The sequence below is a fragment of the Vitis vinifera genome, chromosome 2 (genome assembly GCF_030704535.1).
Source record: "Vitis vinifera cultivar Pinot Noir 40024 chromosome 2, ASM3070453v1".
Lineage (NCBI taxonomy): Eukaryota > Viridiplantae > Streptophyta > Magnoliopsida > Vitales > Vitaceae > Vitis > Vitis vinifera.
Genome location: NC_081806.1, coordinates 9637013 through 9659737, shown reverse-complemented (window position 1 = coordinate 9659737; position 22725 = coordinate 9637013). Strand labels below are relative to the sequence as shown.

Below are 22725 nucleotides of genomic sequence, written 5' to 3'. Positions count from 1 at the left end.
TCCTACCAGTTAAAATTTCAAATGCATAGATTATTCAAAAGGGTTTTCACATAATCATTGAAAAAAAAAGAAGTATTTACAGATGAGAAATTAAACCAAAATGTAAGGACTACAAGAAGAACAAACAACAATTCTAATTAAATAATAATAAACAAGGCTGCATCTACCTGAAGCACAGCATCAACCTGTCCTAAGGATTACACATAGCACAGCTGAAAAGCCCCTTTGAGTTCAGTTGAGACTTTGCACCAACACAGGCGGGGAAAATTTTAGGTAAAAATGGAAACTAGGTCCCCACCCGTATGTGCAAAACAAAACCATGGAGAAAGGCTAAACAAGGTTTTTGGCTCCCCTCAATATTGGCATATAAGAAGACCATGACACGATTATAAAGCCTAGATTAGCTTTAAAACCATGGAGAAAGGCTAAACAAGGTTTTTGGCTCCCCTCAATATTGGCAACAAAAGACCATGACACGATTATAAAGCCTAGATTAGCTTTGATTCCAGGGTTTACCTCAATGTACACGTGAACAAAGATCAAATCCTTTTTGTATCCGATGTAAGAAGGCCCATCTGTTCTGTAAGCTTTGCCATATGCTGCGCCTTGTCCCATCCATTTTCTGATGGCTGCATTTCATTTCCCTTGGTAGTGTCCTCAAGTGGAGTTGATTCAACCTCATCATTGTCCACAAGGAGGTCCTCCCAAAAGTTAGAACTTGCATCTAGCAAGGCATCTATGTCAGGATCAGCAGAGATGTTGTCGATATCTATCGGCATTGCTCCATCAATTCCCAATGAAATAGGATCCATGAATTCAACATTCCCTGATTGGGGTCCCACATAATCATCTTTGTGAATGTCCACAATACTTTTCGGCAACATTTCTGGTATTTGAGATAACTCGGGCAATATTACATCTGGCAGGGCAATAGAGATGGGCACTGCTTCTTGTGCCCCAACCAGTGCGCATATATCTGGGGGAGATTGAATTTCAGATATAGGAGCTGAGGGGGGGTCATGACTTGGAACTCCCGAAGCAACTGGCAAAGAAGTTGGTGGGACCTCTTGAAGAGTCACACCCGATACACAGGTTGAAGAGCCCCCTTTCTCAACTCCATTGGATGATGAGGAAACATCACCAATCAAGAAATTATCAGAATCGTTGCTAAAGGCAGAAGTATCCATTTTCACCATCTGCCTGAGCATTGCTTTAGTGGCCTCATTCATTAATGGCTGGTACTTAACAATCTGGCCATCAGAAGGAGCAGCAGAATGCTCACCCTCAGCAGTATCTTCCCGCTTGAGCCTCCGTTTCTTGTTGGCCTCAGTTATGCGTCTGTTGCTCTCATTTTGCTGCTGTACAAACTGCGCCAAAAAGCCAGGGCTCTGCACAGCCTTTGCCAGGAAAGACATCATTTGTTGCTGTCGCTGCTCCATTCCCTGAAGGCGCTGCACCATGGTCTGCAACTGGTTATCAGTTGTCTGTTGCTGTTGCCTCAACCTGACAAGTTCCTGCATAAGCACATTTTTGTCCCTTTTAAGCCTTTCTACCTCTTCCTCCAACCCAAACTTGCCCACCTCTACACAAGCTCCTACTGATGAACCCTGTGAATGTGATTGCTGTGGCTGTTGAAGATTATGTCCATGGGCAGGTTTTCGCCGATTTATACTCCTCAATAGGTGTTTTTGACCCCTCAAAAATCCCTCATTTGCAAATTCCCAACGGTCTGGATCAACCTTCCTGAATCCCTGTTTGCAGACAGTGACAAGATAGGAAAATAGGATGGGGAAGAAAGGGAAACTATAATCAGCAGAATACAAAGAGACTTTGATTACATACAAAATAAAACCGCTCATCAAATTGATAAGAATAGGAAAAATCTAACACTTCCAAGCATACAAATCTGACCCCTTGGATAAGGAAAAATGTAAATTTTTTAACATCAATGTAATCTGTGCATTTTACTTGCTAATCTACCATGTGGCTTGCAGGAATGTACTGTTCGATTTTGTCACTTCTCACTGAGCTGTGTTAATCCCTATGATGTTGAGCATTCACAGCAAAAGGACCTTTGAGCACCAGCACCCACATCAGGTCCACCACAGAGCCTCTTCCATTTAAATCCCTGTCTCTTCTTCTGCATTCCTTACTTTCCTCACTTTCCTCACTCACATGGCAAAACACAACCAGACACCTTAAAGAGGAACTTTAAGGACCGTAACATTATGCCTTTGATAGGGATGGCAAAACACATCCCTATCGAGTGTTTCAATTTGAAATGCCATTGATGTCTTTTCTAAGGACCGTAACATTATGCCTTCCAAGTGAACCCAAAGCTATTCCTGGCATCAATGAACTTGTCTAGTTTAGATGCTAGCAATACAATACCACCTATGCAAACCCAAGCCACACGCTGTTCTCATTAAAATCAGACGAAGCTCTCTTAGGGCTTGGGCCTCTTCAGCTTCAATATGGCACCCTTTTCTCACTCAACACCAGTAAAAGGGAAAGTCGTCGAATATGAATATGAAGACCTTTCCACAAAAAGTTCAACCCTATCAGTCTAAGAGACTAACAAGCTGTTGACCAAGTAAATGGGGAAAAATGCGAGGGAAAGATAATATAAAGGAAAAGTAGAAGGAAAATAAAAAAGCGAAGAAAAATAAAAAATAAATTCAAAGTCAATAAATTAATTTTAATTGTTTCTTCAAATGCATTTCACATATTTTCTTCTACTATATAAAGATTAAATGATTTTTAAACTATATAAATTTTTAATTAATTTTAATTATATTTGATTTTCTTTCATATTTTTCATAATGAAACCAAACATGAAAAAACCATTTCCTTAACATTTTTTTCTTTCTTTAGTACTTTCCGAGAACCAAACATAGCTTAGGTGTTTCATTTTTATTTTTTTTTCGTGCATTCTAGTGTTTCAAGGTTTTTTGTCAAGAAAGCTGGACGATGTCAAGGTGTACTGTAGAGATGATGACCTTGCACTATGCCATAGGTAGCCAGGAGTGCAGTGAGGATGATTAAGATGCTTGGCTTTGGGGGAGAGTTTGAGGCGACTGAGAGGAACATATCTAAGGTGGTAGTAGCAAGAGTATTTTAAGTAGCGCTATGCATTGTGTTCCAAGCCTTGAGGTACCTAACTTCAGGGATATTGAGATGGTTCTGAACTTTCAGTGTTTTTTTTTTTTTTCTCTTTTTTGCCTCAAAATAGCTCTAGACATATCTCCAGCTTAGGATCTTAGGGAATTCTCCATGAAGCTCTCCAAGCCACTATGTCAACAGAATCCCTATTCTTTAAGCAAGCATATCTACAAAGGAAGCTGAAAGAAAATACACCCTAGGAAATTCCTTTAGGATTGAAATGCCAATTAGCCAACTAATAAGCACTTGACATTCGTCAAAGGTGGTTTGTGATAGGATTGAAGAGTATAACAATTTTTATGATAGGAAACGACAAAGGGATATATTGATAGAAAAAAGAAGTACAAGAGAAGGATGAGGAATCCTCCCACCAAAGAAAAACTAAACTACAAGAATACAAATACTAGAAAATACTAAGTAAAAACATACAAACTCTCTATATTAGACCAACCCATTCGACTTACACACTGCTAGTCAATCAAGTTGTAACACATTAAGAGGAGCCCCCTTAAAAACCTTGGAACAAAAAGCCCAAAGAAAAGCAAGGAAATGAATAGAATCCCAAAGATTCTCTGAATTCCTTACTTTATCCTCAAAAATCCTCGCATTTCTTTCCCGCCACACAACCCAAATTAAAGCAATGCACACAGCTTGCCACAAAATTATCCCTCTCTTAGATAAACCAAAACCATTATAATTGATGGACAACATGTCGGAAATGCTCCTCAGGGGAACCCAATCCGTCTTGGCTAACCCAATCCGTCTTGAAGAGTATAACAATCACTCCTAAACTGTTCTTAGAAGATCAAGCCAGGAATGTGGCTAACCTGGGACACAACTAGTTCAATTAATCCTCCTCCAACCACCAAGTCAAGACCCTCATAACATCCCACCATTGATTGAGCATGGCAATTTGTCGTCACCTTGATGGAAAATGATTGACACCAAGTCAAAAGATATCTTCCCTTTTTTTTATTTTTTTGATAGACCCTAGTCAAAAGATATCTTAGGAACCCCATACCCCACCATGGATTCAGTCATGCATTAAGCATCAGGTGGTGTCAAAAGATATCTTCCCTTCTTTTTTCTTTTTTTTTGATAGACCCTAGTCAAAAGATATCTTAGGAAACCCCATACCCCACCATGGATTCAGTCATGCATTAAGCATCAGGTAGAATGAGGATATAGAGGTTATTAGCCAAATTTTCAATAAAAAGCCCACTATGGCCCCCTTCATTTCATGTGTGATGCCTAATGGACCTCACTTCAGTAACTTTTGCCATGTCAATTTAACATTTGCCTACATGTCACCCAGTAATTTGCTAGAAGTCTCTTGGTTAGTAGGACACTGCTACATTATTATTTGATTACACTTAGAAGGATAGTCCATCCTTCTTAAACAGCAAAATGTAATTCTCAATAATAGTCCATCCTTTGTTATACTTCCTCTTAACAAAAACACAAAATGAGACAATTTGTCAAAGGTAATTCTCAATAGAAGCACAAGTTGGCTGAAGATAGTAGGCTTTTAAACTAACAGATGGTGAAATAGATAGAGAGGAAGGGAGGGAATTGGAGAATCTAGTAGTAACACAAAGAAAAGCCTTCAAGGAGCTTCATATTCTCTCCATGGCAATTTTTTATCCTCCTATGGGAATGTAGAATGATTCACTTTTATAGGTAATAAAAGAGTCAGATTTATCATAAATTAAGTCAATAAATGCACTTGGTACATGCCCCTTGGATGCCCATGGGGCCCATTCTTATCTCAAACCATTACGGTTTTGAAATCTATTACCACTTTGGTAAACATCCATTTCTAGTAACCACACAAACACTAGCAAAACAATTCAAAGTACTTATAAGGAAGGTGGGGCTTATAATTAAGGTGAACCAAGTACAAGACCCTTTAGCCTTGCTCCTAGCTCAGGTAAATGTACAATGGCAGGTTATTGTACTTAAGAAGCACCCAAGAAGATAATCCATGGAAATAGACCCCAACTACCATCATTCCACAAATTCCCTTACAGCCCTAATAGAAGGGGTAGCTAAGATAGAAGGCTTCCATCTATGTTGATCTCAAGGAGAAAGCATGGAAAAGGGAAAGGAAGCCCTTTTTGGTCTATTTTATAAAAGTTGTGCTATAGGGCCAATATTTTCATCCTTAAGAAGTAAAGCGACCAATCCTTTCCTCAATATCTATAAAAAGCATTTCAGTTTCATAGGCAATTGACAGTTCAATTGTTCACTTAAGGATGTGCATCTATGCTAGGGTGCCACCATGTTTTAAGATAGAAATTGCATCCTATAGATTACAAAGAGAAATATGTCACCATTTTTTTAATAGGTAAAAATCAATTGAATTTATAGTGCTTAACAAAAAGGTGTGTAGAACTATACACAATGTATACAAGGCACTAAAGGCCAAACTTGGCAAAGAGAAGCACAAAAACAAACATCATCCTCGTGTTTCTTAGAGTTCAACCAATCGATAAAGTCAATCATTGTTGATGAACAATCTCCTATGTGCACCCTAACCCATTCCAAAAAAATGTATATAAAAGTTTGTGTAATTGCTTGATCCACATTTACAGTGTTTTCGAAAACTTTCCTATTTCTCTCCTTCAATATGGTCCAAAATAAACACAAAGGAGCTACTCTCCAAGCTTTCTACCTATTTTTCTCTACAAAGGATCCATGTCAAGGAGGAATATAGAGATTTAACCACAAATTTGCCACTCTTTGAAATCTATTGAATCTTAATATCCTTTATGTCCCTTATAATCGTTTGCACTTGCAATCTCCTAAAAAACCCCTTACCTCTCCCAACTCTTAATCATTTTTTTGTCTTATGAACAAGGGGTTCCAACAACCTCCCTTCCCATTCTAATCCCACAATTTATACTCAAGTGTCTTTAGTAGTGGCCACAAAGAACAACTAGGAAGGCTCTTCCAAGGATTTGTCGTCGCACCACCTATCCTTTCAAAATTTCACCCTCCTACCATTTCCCACCCTAAAACCAATCTTACTATTAAACTCGTCCCACTCGCTCTTAATAGTGGTCCACAACCCCACCTCATAACCTTCCCTAGATTCTTTTGAACACCATACCCCCCTATCTCCCCATACTCCCACGTAATCACCCACTTCCATAGGGATTCATTTTCAATGGTGAATCTCAAACTCCCTTTTCCACCATGTAAACTATTGATCAATTCACCTAGAGAGAAATATGTCACCATTCTAATGGCTCCCAGGAAAATGGGGCTATAAAACACATGATGTTGGATTATTAGCCCACATGTTACAATGTCTTGATGTCACAATGAAATATGTGACAATTGCTCATGGATCCATATGCATAGAAAAATAGAACACTAACACAAGCTACGTGTCGATACACACACACACACACATGCATATAGATATAGATAGGCAAATAAGCATATATAAAAGTAGCCAATCAAAGAGTAGGGCGCACAACCCCAAGTGTCGATATATACAACACAGTCAATGTCTAAACAAGTGTGCAAAATGAGTTACCAACACTAATGAAATGTTATCATCAACCTCTAATTCCTTTAAAAGATCCATTTCTAACCCACGAAAACCACATCCCCTTCAAAGCTATGTTGAACCAACCAAGAAATGTTCTCTCTATATAACCAAGATTCCCTTATTAACTCATAGCCCTAATCCAAACTTAACATCAACCCCTATCCCAAGTAGAACTTGTTTCATCCGCACAAACCCGTTTAACATAAATTCCCTTCCAATAACAAGGTTTACATATTTAACCAATACCAAGATCAACCACAAAATTGTATAAGGATAGGTTGGACCAGATTAAAGATAGCCATTATAAATAAAAGGTAATGTCCTAATGGTTGAACAATACCTTAACCATTCATAAAAGCGAAGTTTTTTCTCAGTTAAAGTTGAAGGCAGGACAATCCTTGATGCAGCCCAGATAGCCATGGGATTGCAGGTAAGAGAAGGCAGTAGAAAAGCCAAGGATTGTCTTAAAGCTGGACTTTTGAAAAGCCTATGAACAGTGAACTGGGGATTTTTAGGTCACTTGGGAATCTATGGAGCAATGGGAGCTCGGGTTGTCATTCAACTGTAAACTCTGCATTGCTTGATAGAGGTACTGGTGCAAATTGGATAAAGGCTCAGATCTCCTTCCTTGTTTCCTGTGTTTACTTCTAGGCTGAGGAGAGTGCTTAGTGAAAGGTTTTGATGTAAGGAGAAAACCAACCAGATTTCCCATTTCTAATTCCCAGATGATAGCATTTTGTTTTCAAGGCAAAAAAGAAAAAACATGCAAAATCTTGAGCTTATCCTTCATTCTAAGATTTAAAATATATGTATACACACACATATATAAGGTTTAACCCATGGTTTACCATATCCTCATCCTTCACATCCATCCCATCATTGGTAATGGAACCTACTAACTTTAGTGGAGGAGTCAGCCACTTCCACTTGTACATCTTTTAAGAATGAGATAATGATTCACTTCCCTCTCTTATTTATTTATTAGTTTTTTATTTTTTATTTGTTTTTAATTTTGCCCCTCTTATAAATCTTCTTCCTAGAACTTTAGTTCATGGATGATACCTTCTTCCCTCTTGGCAATCTTGCATAATATCTTTCGTAATCCTTCTTTTCCAGATGAGGAATGTTGGGAATTGAGGGCTAATGATCTCCCTCTTTCAAATCCTTCTTTTAAATAGAAATTGCTCCAACTACTAATCCTAAAATCAAGGTAAGAACATTAAAATTTGAAATGAACCTAAGATAAAATAATCCTTTCAGGAATTGATTATTTCAAACAAGAGCGTGATCCTCATCCTCTCAAAACTCTAATTATTTCAAATAACTAACCTTCAAACAGCACAAGATTGCATAGCATTCTATGCAAATAGTTTAATAAAAGTGATTGGATTTTTTTGCTTGCAACCATATTCAGAATCTTGTATAGTTTTTGGTTCAAACCAAAAATCATTATCCCATTTTATGGTCCATTCAGGTACTTTAAACCCATTGGCAAGGTAGCTTACAAAGTTGATCATCTAACAGGTTCCAACATTCATCCTATTTTCATGTTTCATGTCTTAAACGCAAGTGTCTAGCCAGCATGTTGGTTTGCAACATGTGAGGTCCAAGAAAAAGAACATTTCTATTCGCTTAAAACATCAATACTTTAATGGATGCCACACTTCCATGAACCTCTTCCCCCCTTTAGACATCCAAGAAATAAAAAATGTAGAATTTGACTTAAAACCATAGCTTTGAAAATCCCAAAGCTTTGCACTAAAACCTATAAAAGAGCTTGAATCTCTACCTCAATTGATATCCAAGATGTTCTAAATACTGTACCACAATGATCTATAGACCCTTACCAATCCAAAAATGTCCAAGTTACCGAAGGAACAACCATCAAAATTGGATTTTATAGAGCCCACTAGAGTTGGAAACCATAAGGGGCATCAAAAAACGCATCCACGATGAAGGTCCATGAAAAAGAATAAAGATAAACCAAGTCTCAAGGAGTCTCAAAAAACCACTCAATTATTTGCTTTGGTAATGTGCACTTTTGATTCTCTCTGAACACATATGGCTATCACATGTCCACAGCATTACAACTCAAGTTTTGCTTTGCATAAAACAACTCATGTGGATATTATGCATTCATCTTCCACACTAGATTCTCAATGGCTTTTTTACATTTACATTGGGGCTACACATCAAATGACAAGCTATGGAGGTCCACAAGGAAGAATAAAGATAAACCACGCCTCTAGGAGTCTCCAAATCTTTATCTATCCTAAAAAAAATAATAATAATAATTAAAAAAATCTTAGCATTCCTTTCTCATCAAATATTCCAAATCACAAGGAGACCAGTCATATGCCATAGAACCTAACCTCTAGAAAGACTGCCAAAGCATCTAAAAGATATATCCATCATTGCTATCAAACTTTTGGTGGGTGACCAGACAATTCCAATGAATCTAAATAGCTTATGCCAAAGTCCCAAAGCTAGTGGATAGGTAAAAAAAATTGATGATCAACTATTTCACCTACAGCTAAGCACATGACATAATGATAGGACAAAAAGGATTCCTCTTCTAAAAGATGTAATTGGCATTAACTTTCTTATTAGCCACAAGACACACAAAGGCCTTAACTTTAGGAGGGGCTTTTGAGTTCCAAATGAACTTGGTTGGAAGGAAAGGTATCAAATTAATAGTTGCAATGCTCCAAAAAAGGAACTAACTAAGATAAACCTTGAGGTTGTAAAAGACTTAACATTCACGTCTAGAAAGGTAAGTGAAAGATATGCATGGAGCAGTGAATACATGAGAGCTAGAGCAATGAATACATGGAATAGTGAATACTTGATGGAAGAAGTATCATGGAGACAAAAATCAAGAGAAATTTGGTTTGAGAAAGGGGATAGAAACTCAAAAGTTTTTTCATAAGATGACTAATACTCACAGAAGAAGAAACTTCCTTGCTAAGATTAAAGTAATGGGGAGTAGCTTATAGGGGATAAAGAGCTGAAAAAGGGAGTGGTGGGTGCCATTAAAACCCTTATGTCTGAAGAAGGGGGTTGGAGGCCTGAAGTTGATGCCTTTTGAGGTGTTGGATGATTTTGAGGCCAGAAAGTTAGAGGGGGGTTTTCTTCGGAAGAAGAGGTGTTGGGGTCATTGATGGAGCTAAATGGTGACAAACCTCCAAGATCAGATGGTTTTTCGATGGTCTTTTGGCATTTTAGCTGGGAGTTTGTGAAATTTGATGTACTGAATTTTTTTAAAGAGTTCCATGAGCATGGTAGGTTTGCCCAAAGCCTAAATACGACCTTTATGGTGTTGATTCCTAAGAAGAAAGGTGTTGATGATCTCAAGGATTTTAGGCCAATAAGCTTGGTTAGCGGTCCCTACCAGTTGTTTTGACCATAAAGTTCAGACAAAGCATACAAACAAATAACCTTGTTTTGACCAAAATTTCCTAAATTAGTGGCACCAAAACTAACCAAACACAGACCACCACTCGCAAAAAGTATGACTCTATTTTTTCAATTTTTATTTTTATTTTTATTTGATAGGAGACTCTATTTCTTCAATGAAGACAAGCTTTTTTTAATTTTGAAATAATTTCCTGATATAAGGGAAAGGAGGAAAAACAACATTGTAAATTTTCAACATCTAGTTTATTTCCATCTGTAGGGAGAAAAAATTATAAAAAACCAATTAAGTGGATCTAATAAAACTGAAAATAAATAACAATATTAAGAAAAAGGATAATTATATTCTTATCATACATGAAAGTTCAAAAGTCTAAGCCAGAACTGCTTCCTCACTCTTTTTGATAGGCAAGCTAGAACCATGTCCTCACAGTGATTACAATATCTTAAATTTAAGGGTTAGGTATAACAATAGTGAAATTTCATTGCAACTTCATTGTTTTTTATGAGAGAGAGAGAGCCAAACATACCATAAATTTCTAATCTTTATAACTAGTAAAAATGATCATTTTCTGTACTCAGAACAATTGAGAGATTGTCTTAATTCAAGGGTTAGGTAGATTTTAAGTCAAGAGATGGTGGGATTAGTTGCTCTTCAGGTCATCCATAATAATCCTCTGTTTTTCAGATTACTGAATTCATCAACAGATATTTACAGCTTTGTAGCTCTTACTAGCACATTTCATTGCCTTTTTTTCCCAAGGACGATTGTTCAAGACTTGATCTACGGTATTCGAGCTAAGCTACACATCCTAGTCAAAGATAATAACAAACAAAAACAATGAAACAAATATTTTAAACCCAACAGAAATTGAATACTAAATTATTTATAGCAAATAAATAGACTGGTCCATTCATCCTAAACAAGCCAGCTACATCAACCCATTCAATGTCTAACTCTTGAATAGGACAAATCAACCGTACAATTATCTCAAATTAGGTCCACATTAGACAAGCATAACTTAGTAAATATTAACCAAAACAGAGAAAAGTTTGCTAAACAAATCAGGGATATCTCATATGTAGAAAATCACACAAAATATCTGACATTTCTTGCATCTATTATAAAAGCAGCAAAAAAACCTTGAATTTCAGACATGCTCAACCTGAATCGTGCTTTCTTTTCTTTTTGTTTTTCCATCCCCACTTCTGTTTTTGGATGCTGCCCAAATATAAGATTTAAAATATTAACATAATTCTTTTTTTTCCTAGTTTTCTCAGCAACCATTTGGAGAGTTTCTAGTAAATTTAAATAGTAATTGGCTTATTAAAAATAAATTTAAATAGTAATTGGCCCCTTTCCAGCCCAAACTGCACTTATTATTCTAAGACTATCTGAAATCAAAAGGCGTCATTAACATCCATAGCGGCCATTGAATGATTAAAGTAAAAGCAATAAAAGAAAGACTTTAATGAACTGGAGAGAAGCAAGATAAATTCATACATATGTGTTCAACTGCCTCACAAAGCTCGAAAAATTGTTGTGCTTGAAGTACTTCGGTAAAAGGTCTCTTGCGAACTCGGGAGGGTTCCAAACCACGAAGCTATTGTTGGTTGGACTCCAGGACACGATCGAATTAGTGGCAGGATCATCGACCATATCGTAGGTCTTGCTAAGGAACGGTGGCGGCGCATTCGAATTCGGAATCGGATGAGGAGGCGGAGCACCACCACCACCACCACCACTATTCACGGCGCTGCTACTGCCGCTTGCTCCCTCCATTTCGCTGGTGACTTTCAAATAGCTACAGCGAACATCAATCCTAGATTGCAGAAAGAGAGATTGAAAAAGGTTGAGAATTCTAGGGTTTGGGGGGAGTGGAAATGCGCGCCATTGGTGCGAACAGAAACCCTAGATTATAGAGAGAGAGAGAGAGAGAGAGAGAGAGATTTTAGAGCGAGAAAGAGAGGGTAGTTGTACGGTCACGAGAGCTGAGAGCGGGGGTTTATAAATGTGAGAGACGGCGGTGGAAACGGGCACGAACCGGTTGCTTGGTTCGGGTTTGAGATGGCGACAGATCGGAAGTTACACAATTGACCCTTCAATTTTCGATAATTATGGAACCCGCTCTTGGAGTATTCCAAGCTCGACGAGCTCTATTCATTTTTGGGCCTAACGAGGCCTCTTATGTAGACCCATGCTCACGGCCCACTTCCGCTGGGTGTGAAAATTTAAATACCTAAAAAAGTCGCAAATTTTAATTAAGAAATTTAGACTCATGGTAAATTTTAATATTTATTATTTAATAAATAAAATTAATTTTAATCACGTCCGAAAAAATTATAAATTTTGATTAAAAAAATAAAATTTGATCCAAAATTGGATGGCTATTATATAGAGTTTAGAAGTATAAAAAAAAAAATCATTTCTAATTTTAAATCACATCTCATTTTTCTCTATTGGTATTTCAAGTCAAAAATTGCCAATATATATATATAATATTTTTAAAAAAATTTAATATGTAATTATCAAACACTTTTTTTTAATAAAAAACCAAAATTAAAACTACCAAACAATATATTTGTATTGGTGCAATTCATTCTCAAATTTTTATTTTTATATTAATAATTAAAAATTTTAAAATTATATTCCAAAACATATTTTTACATTTTATTTTTAAATTCTGATAGCAAAAATTTTTTATATATAAAACTATTTAGTCCTTTATTTTTTTTTACAAATTTTAAAATGAAAAAATCAGCACTATTAATTATTCCCCATCAAACTTACAAAAATTAGTCCAACCAAACACACTAAAAAATCAATGGAACTCATTAAAAAATCAGCGAGATTTTTTTTTTCTATCTGTTGTTGTATAATTACCAATCCAAATTTTATTTTTATTTTTTAAAAGAAAAAATAAAATAAAAATAAAAATAACATTAGGATTACTATAAGCCCGACAACTATTTTTTAAAATAGTTTTATGTTCTTAATAACATAAAGTGGAGTGTTTTCAAAAAATAATTTTTAATTGTTTTATGTTGTTTTCATTTGTTTTCTTAGTATTGTTTTAAAAGATAATTATTATAGAGTAATTAAAAATAAAATACTAAATATAAAAATTATTTTTAAAATATATTTAAAAATTGTTAAAAATATTTTAGGTTCTTAAAGAGATTTTTATTCTACCAAAACATTTCAAAACTATTTTCCAAAACAATCACCAAACATGATCAGCTCTATTTGGAATTGTTTTTTGAGTATAGTTCATATTTTTCATAACAAAAAACACAGAAAACGCGTTTGACAACCAAAAACAATTTTTTATTTTTTACTCTTAAGAATATAGAATAAGGTGTTTTAAGAAAACATCTTTTAATAGTTTTTTTTGTTATTTTTACTTATATTTTTTTAGAATTGCTTTAAAAAATAATTATACAAACATGTATAATTATTAAAAATAAAACATTAGTTATAAAAATATATATTTAAAATTATTAAAAACATGTTAAAAACATTTTAAGTTTTCAAACAATTTTTTATTCTATAAAACTTAGATAACAATTTTCAAAAACTGTTCTCAACTATTTTTTAGAGTTGTTTTCGAAAACAGTTACTAAACAGAAATATCAACAAATTTTATTTTATCAAATTTTAAACTTTTTGATAATGAATTTAAAAAATACAAGATAAATCTATACTTCTTATACCATATGTTATGTTTTTAAATAGAAGTTTTTTATTTTTATTTTTTTAAAAAGGAAATGTATATTAATGATTAATAATTTCAATGTACTTAGAAAAAGAAGAAAAAAAAAACCGAACTTTAGGTTGACAACGTCGACAATGTGTGATAAAATTTAAGTACTACTTGATAACTATTTTTTAAAATAGATTTTTATTTGCTATAATAAAAAATTACAGGAAATCACATTTGATAATAAATAACATAAAATACTATTTTGTTTTTAAAAATAAAAAATATGATGTTTTCATATAACATATTTTAATTATTTTTACTTAATTTTTAGGGATTATTTTCAAAAATACTTATAAAAATATGAAAAATAATAAAAACTAAAACATTACTTATAAAAATATTTTTAAAATAGAAATGGATTTTTGTTGCACAAAACATCGGAGATAGCTTTAGGCTTTTGGTTTTACTTGGATATAATAATAATACCTTGGTTTTATTTTAAAAGTGTTTCCAAACATATTTCACTTGTTTTTCCCCACATAAAATTGGGAGATTTGTATTTATTTTATATTTTATATTTTAGAATTAACTGGTTAAAAGGAATGCAATTATTCTCGTATTTATAAATTTAATATTTTTCATATTTTTGTTTGAAAAGTAATCCATTTTTAATATAAATATTTTTAATTATTTTAAGTATTTATATCTAAATTTTAAAAGAAAGAATTTACTTTTAATGAGAATAGAATGAGGATATTTTTATCAATATATATATAAAAAAAAATTAGATTTTCAAATTACCCTTCTATTCAAATAACCCTATATTTTATAAACACATTAGCGAGTGAGGTGGCATCTGGTATGTAGGTGAAAGCATTTGCCTTGATAAGCAATTTGAATGGTGGCCCTTATCCAGCTTTAGGAACTTCGGAAATGGCTGCTTCCCTCTTCTTCTTCTCCCAAAATCCATTCACATCTCCTCAAATTTCCCATCCAAAGATTAGTCTCTCTTCTCCCAAACCCACTCTCACACTCTTCACACCTCCGCCTTTCATTTCAAACAATGCCACTCGTCGTCTCTCCTGCAAGGCTCTCTCCACCATCTCTGTCAACCCCAGCAACTACGAGGTATCCTTTCGTTTGGTTGCCCAGAAAACATCGAAAAGATACAAGAATTTGAGCTATAATTTCCCCATTTCCCCCTTTTCTCTCTTTTTTCTTTTGATGGTTTTAAAGGGAATATGTGATGAATTAATGAACAATTGAATTTGATTTACATCATCCAGTACTAATTGTATGAAACTTGGTGCAGTTCTCTGATGCTTCTTCTGAGATGGAGTTGAGATTACAATTAGGGGGCGGTGGTACATTAAGTTCTAGAGACATTTTTGTGGATGCTGAAGACAGCTCCTTAAAAATTGGTGTAAAACAGTCTGGGTCTTTCATCACACTTGTTGAAATTAATAAATTGTATGAGAAGATAAAGTCTTCTGAAACAATATGGTTTGTGCAATTGGTCGTGCCTGAATTTCCTTAACTTTGTAGGTCATGGATCATGACATGTTTGGCTCAAAGGATTTTGTTTTAATTAGGTATATAGATGAAGATCAACTGGTTGTTAACTTGAAGAAGCAAGACCCAGATTTGAAATGGCCTGACATTGTGGAGTCCTGGGAATCTTTGACAGCAGGAGCTATGCAATTGCTGAAAGGAACATCAATTTACATTGTTGGGGATTCAACTGAAATTAATGATAAAGTTGCTAGGGAACTTGCTGTTGGTTTGGGGTATGAAACTTTCAGCCTTTTGAGCTGTTTATCTTTTAATTTTTGTTTCTCCTGTTCGTAAGTTGGCTCATCTTTGTAGTTCCTATTCGATTACTTGGTTAAAATCTCTCTATCCAAAAGCTAAAGCAAAATCATGTCTGTATCTCCTTTTCTTTAGTTTATTTTGCTGGTGCATACATGCTCACAGTCCCTTCTTAAGCCAAATTTATCATCATTGTGAGTGCTACTAGACACTAGAACTAGTCACCAATTCAATCACCTTTTACTCATGTGAACATAGAAGGACAGTATGACCTCTAGCCTGCAGATTTGGTTATTATGTACTGGGTGTATATCGACTATAACCTGGATTTAACTAAATTCTTCTCATGATTCTACAATTTTATATATCATCATTACAGAAATCATTTCCTTTCTTTGGTTTGTTTCAACTCCAGTAATCAATGAGGAATTCTTGCTGTTTCTTTCTGAATTTATCTGTCAGCCACAATTATACACCTTAGTTAAATAATAATAATAACAATAATAATAAATTCATTTTCATGGCTTAGTTAATAACTCAATAGTGGAAAGCTCTTCTTTTTCCAGGATATTTCTAAAACTCATCAGATTTAGATATCTCCTCTGTCCTAAGAGATTTTTTTTTTTCTCCTTTTGGCTGGAACATTTTCAGGTATACCCCACTTAATACCAAGGAGTTGTTGGAAACATTTGCCAAACAATCCATTGATTCATGTAAGTATGTTTGACACTTGATGTGATCATGAAAGCTAGTTGTCTGCGTCCCTTAGTCTTGGAACTCATGACATGGATAACAAGATTAAAACTTGAATACTAATGATACTTGTATGCATACATTGATACATATATGCATGCATGCGTACCAAGGAAATTAGTGTCAAAAGTTGAGAATGATTGAGAAAGTAGAGAGATGAATGATATTTTCTAGTTTTTGAAGGGACAAATCATGCAGCAAATCAAAATCATTCTTGATCAGATCCATCTATTGCCTAGGGTATGTGTTGAATGAGTGTTGGTCCATCGGGTTAGTTCAACTTTGTTCTATGGGAGTTGTTTTCTGCTAAAGTTAGAAGCATTATTATTGATTATTATCATTTTTATGTATGGTCTCAAGTCAATAAAGACCACAAATTCTGTTTCCCTTTTCAAAATCTTTTTGCCACATTTCTTGTTCCAGAAAGTTGTGGAAACTGTTGATTAAATTTAAGAAAACCCTCTTCTGCTGGGGATAAACCCTTGAAAAATAAGTGAACCTCGAAAGTACTACATGTTTGACAACACAAACTAATACTTTTTGACAGTACATCATATTCGGTAATAGTTCCATAATAACGAAGTGAAATGTCAAGGCATATCATATGTTTATTGAAAACTTTGAAACTGCTTTTTTAGGATTCTTAATTGGATTCCAAAAATTACATTTCCATTGTTAAGGGTGTTGTCTATCTCCTTACATCCCAAAGCATATATGTTAAAACTATGCATTGAAAAGAAAAGAGTTGAAAAGAAGAGAATTCATCTCATATTTTTCTGTATATTATGAATGAAGTTACAAGGGTATAAGCCTATATCAACAAAAGAAAAGGAAATATTGTATAAGACTATAACAACGAAAGAAAAGGAAAGAAATAAAAAAATGCACAAAATTTCTCCCACAATATTTTCTAGAACCTCTCCATTAATCTTTCCTATAATTTTTCTTATAATCTCTCGTACAATTGCTCCTGTAATCTCAACACTCCCCCTCAAGTTAGAGAAAAAATATTAACAAGTTTCAACTTGTCATAAATAGAGTTAAGGGCTTCTTCTGAAAGAGTTTTGATGAATATGTCTGCCAATGGATTCTTTGATGATACAAATGGAGTAACGATTTCCTTTGACTCCACTTCTGAGCAAGTGAAGCAACATTCTACTTTGATGTCTTTGATGATACAAAAGCACAATTGCTAGCAATATGAATGACTATTTTTCTGTCACAAAGGAGAGGAATTAGACTTAATATTAGCATGCCAATTTCTTGCAAAAGGGTTTTCAACTAGGTCAACTCAAATACTAAATTTGCCATTACTTGATACTCAGTCTTTGCACTAGAATGACCCGCAACTAATTGTTTCTTACTCCTCCAAATTATGAGATCACCTTCATGAAAAATACAATAATCAATTGTTGATTTTCTATCCTACCCAATTAGAGTTGGTGTATCCTTTAATGGGAAGATGTCTTGAGGATTGATAGAGAAGACCACAACTAGAGTATTTCAAAATTTGTATGATTACGTTCAAGTGAGAAACCTGTTGAGTGGTCATGAATTGACTGACACTTTTGACTGCATAAGAGATATCTTGCCGTGTAATGGTTAAATAAATCATCTTTCTCATTAGACTCCTATACAATATGGGTTTATCCATTAACTCACCATTACTCATCAACTTTTGATTGGTTTCCATAGGTATAGTAACAGGTTTTGCACCAATATAACTTATATCTCTTAAAATATCAAGGTTATATTTCTAAGACAAGAAAATGCATTTCTTTGATCTTGCAACTTCAACACCTAGAAAATGAAGAAGCTCACCGAGATCTATAATATGAAAAACAGTGCTAAGGTGATGAATCAAAGTCTTAATCCCCTTCTGTCCACTCCCAAATTCCGAATAATAACAATATCATCTACATATGCGCTGAAAATTACAATGCCATGATATGTCCTTTTGAAAAATACTGAATGAACAACTTGACTTCTGGTCATGCCATAGATACTATTGTTTTGCTGATTTTTTCAAACCATGCAAAAAGAAATTATTTGAGTCCACAACTAGACTTCTTAGTTGACAAGCACACTTCCCCTTAGACTCAAACCCAAGTGGAATCATAAATACTATTTCATTCAATTCACTAAGGAGGAAGACATTTTTTACATCAAGTTGGTGAAGGGGCTAGTCTAGATTTGCCACCATAGATACAATATCTCATATGGAGTTCAGTTTGGTCGTGGGATAAAAAGTTTCAGTATAGTTAAGGTCATGAGTCTGAGTGAGTCTTTTAGCCACCAAACAAGTCTTCAATCTACCAACTATACTATTGGGGTTGTGCTTTATGACAAGGACCCAATAACAACCAACTAGAGCATCATTAGGCTTAGGAACAAGAACCCTAGTATGGTTGCACTCAAAAGCATGCATTTCCTCTTCTATTGCTCTTTTCCAGCCAAGATGAGAAGGAGTTTCATGGTAAGACTTAGGAAGAGTAATAGAGGAAAGAGATGTAGAGAAAGCTCTCAAAGAGGAGAACAAATGACCATCAGAAACAAAATTAACTCTTTGTACCTAAAGTAATGTTGCAAAAATTGGAGTATTTATACTTTCTCAGCCTCTGAGTAGATGTTTCTTTCCTAGTTTGAATCAACTACTCAATCATCATTTTTTAGTTCTTGAATATGGGTTTTTTCTATTTATTTAATCTCATTTTGGTCAGGGATTTCGTAGTTGTTATTTTATTAGTGTATTTTGAGATGAAGGTTTTCAACCTTAGGTAGGGAACTTGATCCAGGTCAGTGAAACAGGAGTGCACAAACCTTACTGGATGAACTCTGATAATGTACTTTAACAAATCCAACAAGATCATTTTGTTTTGGTTTTTTCCATCAAATGATTGCCCATTGCAACTGCATCTCACCCATTTTAGTGACCACCTTGTAACCTCCCTTTTATAGGAAACTTTTTCTCCTCCCCCACCGCTGCTGGCACCCCACCCCCCTCCTTTAATTACATGGAATCAGACCTGGTTTATGTTGTTGTCTTACTGTCTCTTTCTTTAACAAGATTATCTTTTTTTAATATACATGTACATATGAGCCTACCTTCTACAGATTATAGATAAACATCATACCAAACTTAAACACGTTAATTCTTTTACTTATTTTGTTTCTCCAGGGAAGAAATTCTTAAAGGTTCTTTATGACCTTTTAGGTTTGAAAAAGCTTACTTTTCAAGCTTATGTGCTTCCTTCTTAGATCAAGTTGTCTAGGATCACTTCCCTTGTTTGCAATATTTGAAATCTCTCTTCAGAAAGCTGTAAATCAGATTTCATTTCTTTAGAATGTCTTTCAGCACATGAAAGAAACCTATAGATACAAGTTTGAAGGGAATTGAAGTGGTTTGGCCATTGAACATGATATTTCTTGGTATTGCATGAATAAAGATTTTAGGCTTAAAACCTCTTCATACATAAGGCAGCATTGTGTTATGAGGAATCCCACAAAATGCTCAAAATGACTTGTATCCTCCATCTTGCAGTGCATTAATAAGTGTAATCAATTCCAGGGGTGACAGCTGATGGGTCTGAGTCTGTAGCAGAAGCAGAAAGTGCTGTATTAGAAAACCTAAGTAGGTATGCTTTATGACTTAATCTTATTATTTCAATTTTTTTGTTGCTGAAAGATAAAATATTTTGATTGGGCTTGGTTGGTCTGGCAGTCATGTCCGTGCTGTTATTGCGACATTAGGAGGACTGCATGGAGCTGCTCGAAGAGCTGATAAATGGAGGCATCTTTATGCTGGATTTACTGTCTGGCTGTCACAGTCTGAATCCATAGGTAACTTGTTTTCGATCTTCTGTTCAGTACTTCATTTTGGATAACCAGCTTTTCTCAATATACTATTGTTCTAAATACACCATTGGACATTTTGTGACCCATAACGCTTACATATGGATTAGAAGTTTGGGAAAATTGTCCTATTTTACCATGAGCAGTTTTTACCTCATTTCATTTCTGACAAGAAAATTTAAACTGAACAATTGATGGATCTAGAGAAGTTTTCTTACCTCTCTAGAGATATGCATTTTGCTTGGTACTATTAGGATGTCAAAAATTTCTTGTGGGTCAAGAGATGTATTAAAGAACTTTAGAAATTATATTTTAGATTTATGTTTGTTACCCAAAGGCGTTTTCAGATTATTTTCTTATCCATTTCAAATGATAGTATATATTTGGAAACGCCTTTAAGGTATCTTCATTGTGTGATGAACAAATGAGTAGGTTTGATGGCTAAAAAAAAAAAGTTCCCACTACAAGGCCAAATCGGTACCTACCGATATCAATCACAACATGCCACATGTACAATTGGATCCCATTGCTTTGTACCTAATTTGGGTCCCATTGCTTTGTATCTAACTTAGATCCATTGCTTTGTATCTAACTTAGATCCATTGCTTTGTACCTTGGTTTCATTTGTTTGTATTTGTTCATATGTTTATTCCCCATCTAACAATTGAGATTCCATCATACATTTCCAATGGTCAAGATTGTAAGTCTCGTTGGTACCAAATCAATACCATAGAATTTTCCAAAACATTCTCCTAAATTCATTAAACATTAAATTTAACAGTCTTGTGCGTGTGTGAGTGCATACACGTGTACGAGAGAGATTAAATTTAACAATGATAAGGCTCTGTCCACCATAACTCTCTCACTCTATCTTCATCTTCACTACCCTTTTTCCTCTAAATATTTCTCCAATAGTAAGGAAACCCTGCTTAAAGTTTGTAAGCACAAAAATTTGGCTCATTTTTTCCCCAAATCATCAAGATATAAATGCCACTAGTGTGGAAAGAATAGATATAGGTAAACAACTTGCAAGATAGAAAGTGAATGATTCCACTGACCTTTAAACTTCCATGATGTGGAGAGGGGGTGAATCTAAACATATGAATCTCCATCTCATAGGAGATATGTAAGATATAGGAAGAAGGGTAATGTGGTAAGACCTCATCAGATACATATTTAACATTCACATGTATGGTATACCACTATTCTTTGAAATCCGGTCTGCAGCATTGCTTCTATCATTTCAGAAGCACTAGCTGCAATGCCCCAAACTAAAATCAAGACAAAAGTTCATTTGGTCATGATTGTCATGAACTGCATTCAGTTTTTCATAATTTTATGCAGATGAAGAGTCAGCAAAGGAGGAGGCCAGAAGGCACATCCAAGAAGGCAGTCTAGGCTACTCAAATGCAGATGTTGTGGTCAAGCTTCATGGTTGGGATGCCGATCATGCTAAAACTGTGGCTCAAGCTTCCCTCAGTGCCCTTAAACAGCTAATCATGTCAGACAAGAAGCTTCCAGGTAACCATCATCACATGATCGAAACTCCATGCATGCTCTGCACTTCTACAGCATGAATGACCTTCTTTTACATATGCCATGTTTCCAAAATTTTGAAAATAGAAATGGCAACTGAGGGTTGGGATATTACAGCACATTGAAGCTGAATAATTTTAGCCAAGATTTTTTACCATATAATTATTCTATATATTAAAATATAATAAAAAATAAAAAAACGCAGAAACTACATAGATGCAATAGCCAAGTATATTTCTTTGAAACTGGAATGATTTCCACAGGGGAAAAGGGCTTTTTTGAGCTCTATTTGGCATGAAAGTAAATAAGGCATGGTTTTTTCTTGGAGCCTATGGGTCTGTTTGGTTATTGGAAAATCCTAGGAAAGGAAAAATAAATGTCATTTTTTTGTTTAATATAATTAATATATATATATATATTTTTTCATATTATTTAATCTTTAGGTAAAAGATTTAAAATAAATAAAATAAATCTAAAATAACATAATTTTATTTTCTATTTTCTTTGAAGGTAAGAAGAGCCTCTACATCAGGCTAGGATGTCGGGGTGATTGGCCAGATATCAAGCCTCCTGGATGGGACCCATCAACTGGAGCTGAGGTACCTGCTGGTACTTTGTAGTATTGATCATAGCAGAGTGAAATGGACAGAATCATGTTGAATTTGTAGCCCTTAATGTAGATTTACATGAAGAAAAAAAAATGATTTGAATTTGATTAAAATCCCAAGTTGTTCATGTTTATGTCTGTGCTAAAACAACAAGAAAGCTGTTCATTTGGCTTTGGATTCTTAAGCGCTGCTGCTGCATTTTGAGAATGATAAGAAAAGAAAAACCCTTTGACTGGGAGCATTATTCATGACCTGAGTAAAGTTCGAAGTTGCTTATTTGGATATGAGATCGGTTTGATTTTGAGCGTTAAAATCCAACCCAACAGAG

General features: G+C 34.7%; 2 protein-coding genes across 2 annotated transcripts; one reads left to right on the top strand and one right to left on the bottom strand.

Moving 5' to 3' along the window:
* Nucleotides 1-30: 30 nt before the first annotated feature.
* On the bottom strand, nt 31-12156 carry LOC100243710 (heat shock factor protein HSF8). The gene is made up of 2 exons (XM_003631441.4): nt 11640-12156; nt 31-1751 (listed from the first exon to the last, which is right to left on the bottom strand). The coding sequence occupies exons 1-2, from the start codon at nt 11916-11918 to the stop codon at nt 540-542; spliced, it is 1491 nt and encodes a 496-aa protein (XP_003631489.1). The 5' UTR covers nt 11919-12156; the 3' UTR covers nt 31-539.
* A 2529-nt stretch (nt 12157-14685) lies between these two features.
* Nucleotides 14686-22645, top strand: LOC100266016 (probable inactive shikimate kinase like 2, chloroplastic). The gene is made up of 8 exons (XM_002277229.3): nt 14686-14967; nt 15152-15342; nt 15432-15626; nt 16300-16361; nt 19970-20036; nt 20123-20241; nt 21598-21774; nt 22300-22645. The coding sequence occupies exons 1-8, from the start codon at nt 14773-14775 to the stop codon at nt 22407-22409; spliced, it is 1116 nt and encodes a 371-aa protein (XP_002277265.1). The 5' UTR covers nt 14686-14772; the 3' UTR covers nt 22410-22645.
* The last annotated feature ends 80 nt before the right edge of the window (nt 22646-22725 follow it).

Coding starts and splice junctions, on each gene's coding strand:
- LOC100243710 (XM_003631441.4), bottom strand. CDS start 11,918: ATGGAGGGAGCAAGCGGCAGTAGCAGCGCCGTGAATAGTGGTGGTGGT. Junction 1,752..11,639: donor TGAGGCAGTTGAACACATAT/GTATGAATTTAT, acceptor GTCTGCAAACAG/GGATTCAGGAAGGTTGATCC.
- LOC100266016 (XM_002277229.3), top strand. CDS start 14,773: ATGGCTGCTTCCCTCTTCTTCTTCTCCCAAAATCCATTCACATCTCCT. Junction 15,627..16,299: donor GAACTTGCTGTTGGTTTGGG/GTATGAAACTTT, acceptor GAACATTTTCAG/GTATACCCCACTTAATACCA. Junction 21,775..22,299: donor GTCAGACAAGAAGCTTCCAG/GTAACCATCATC, acceptor TTTTCTTTGAAG/GTAAGAAGAGCCTCTACATC.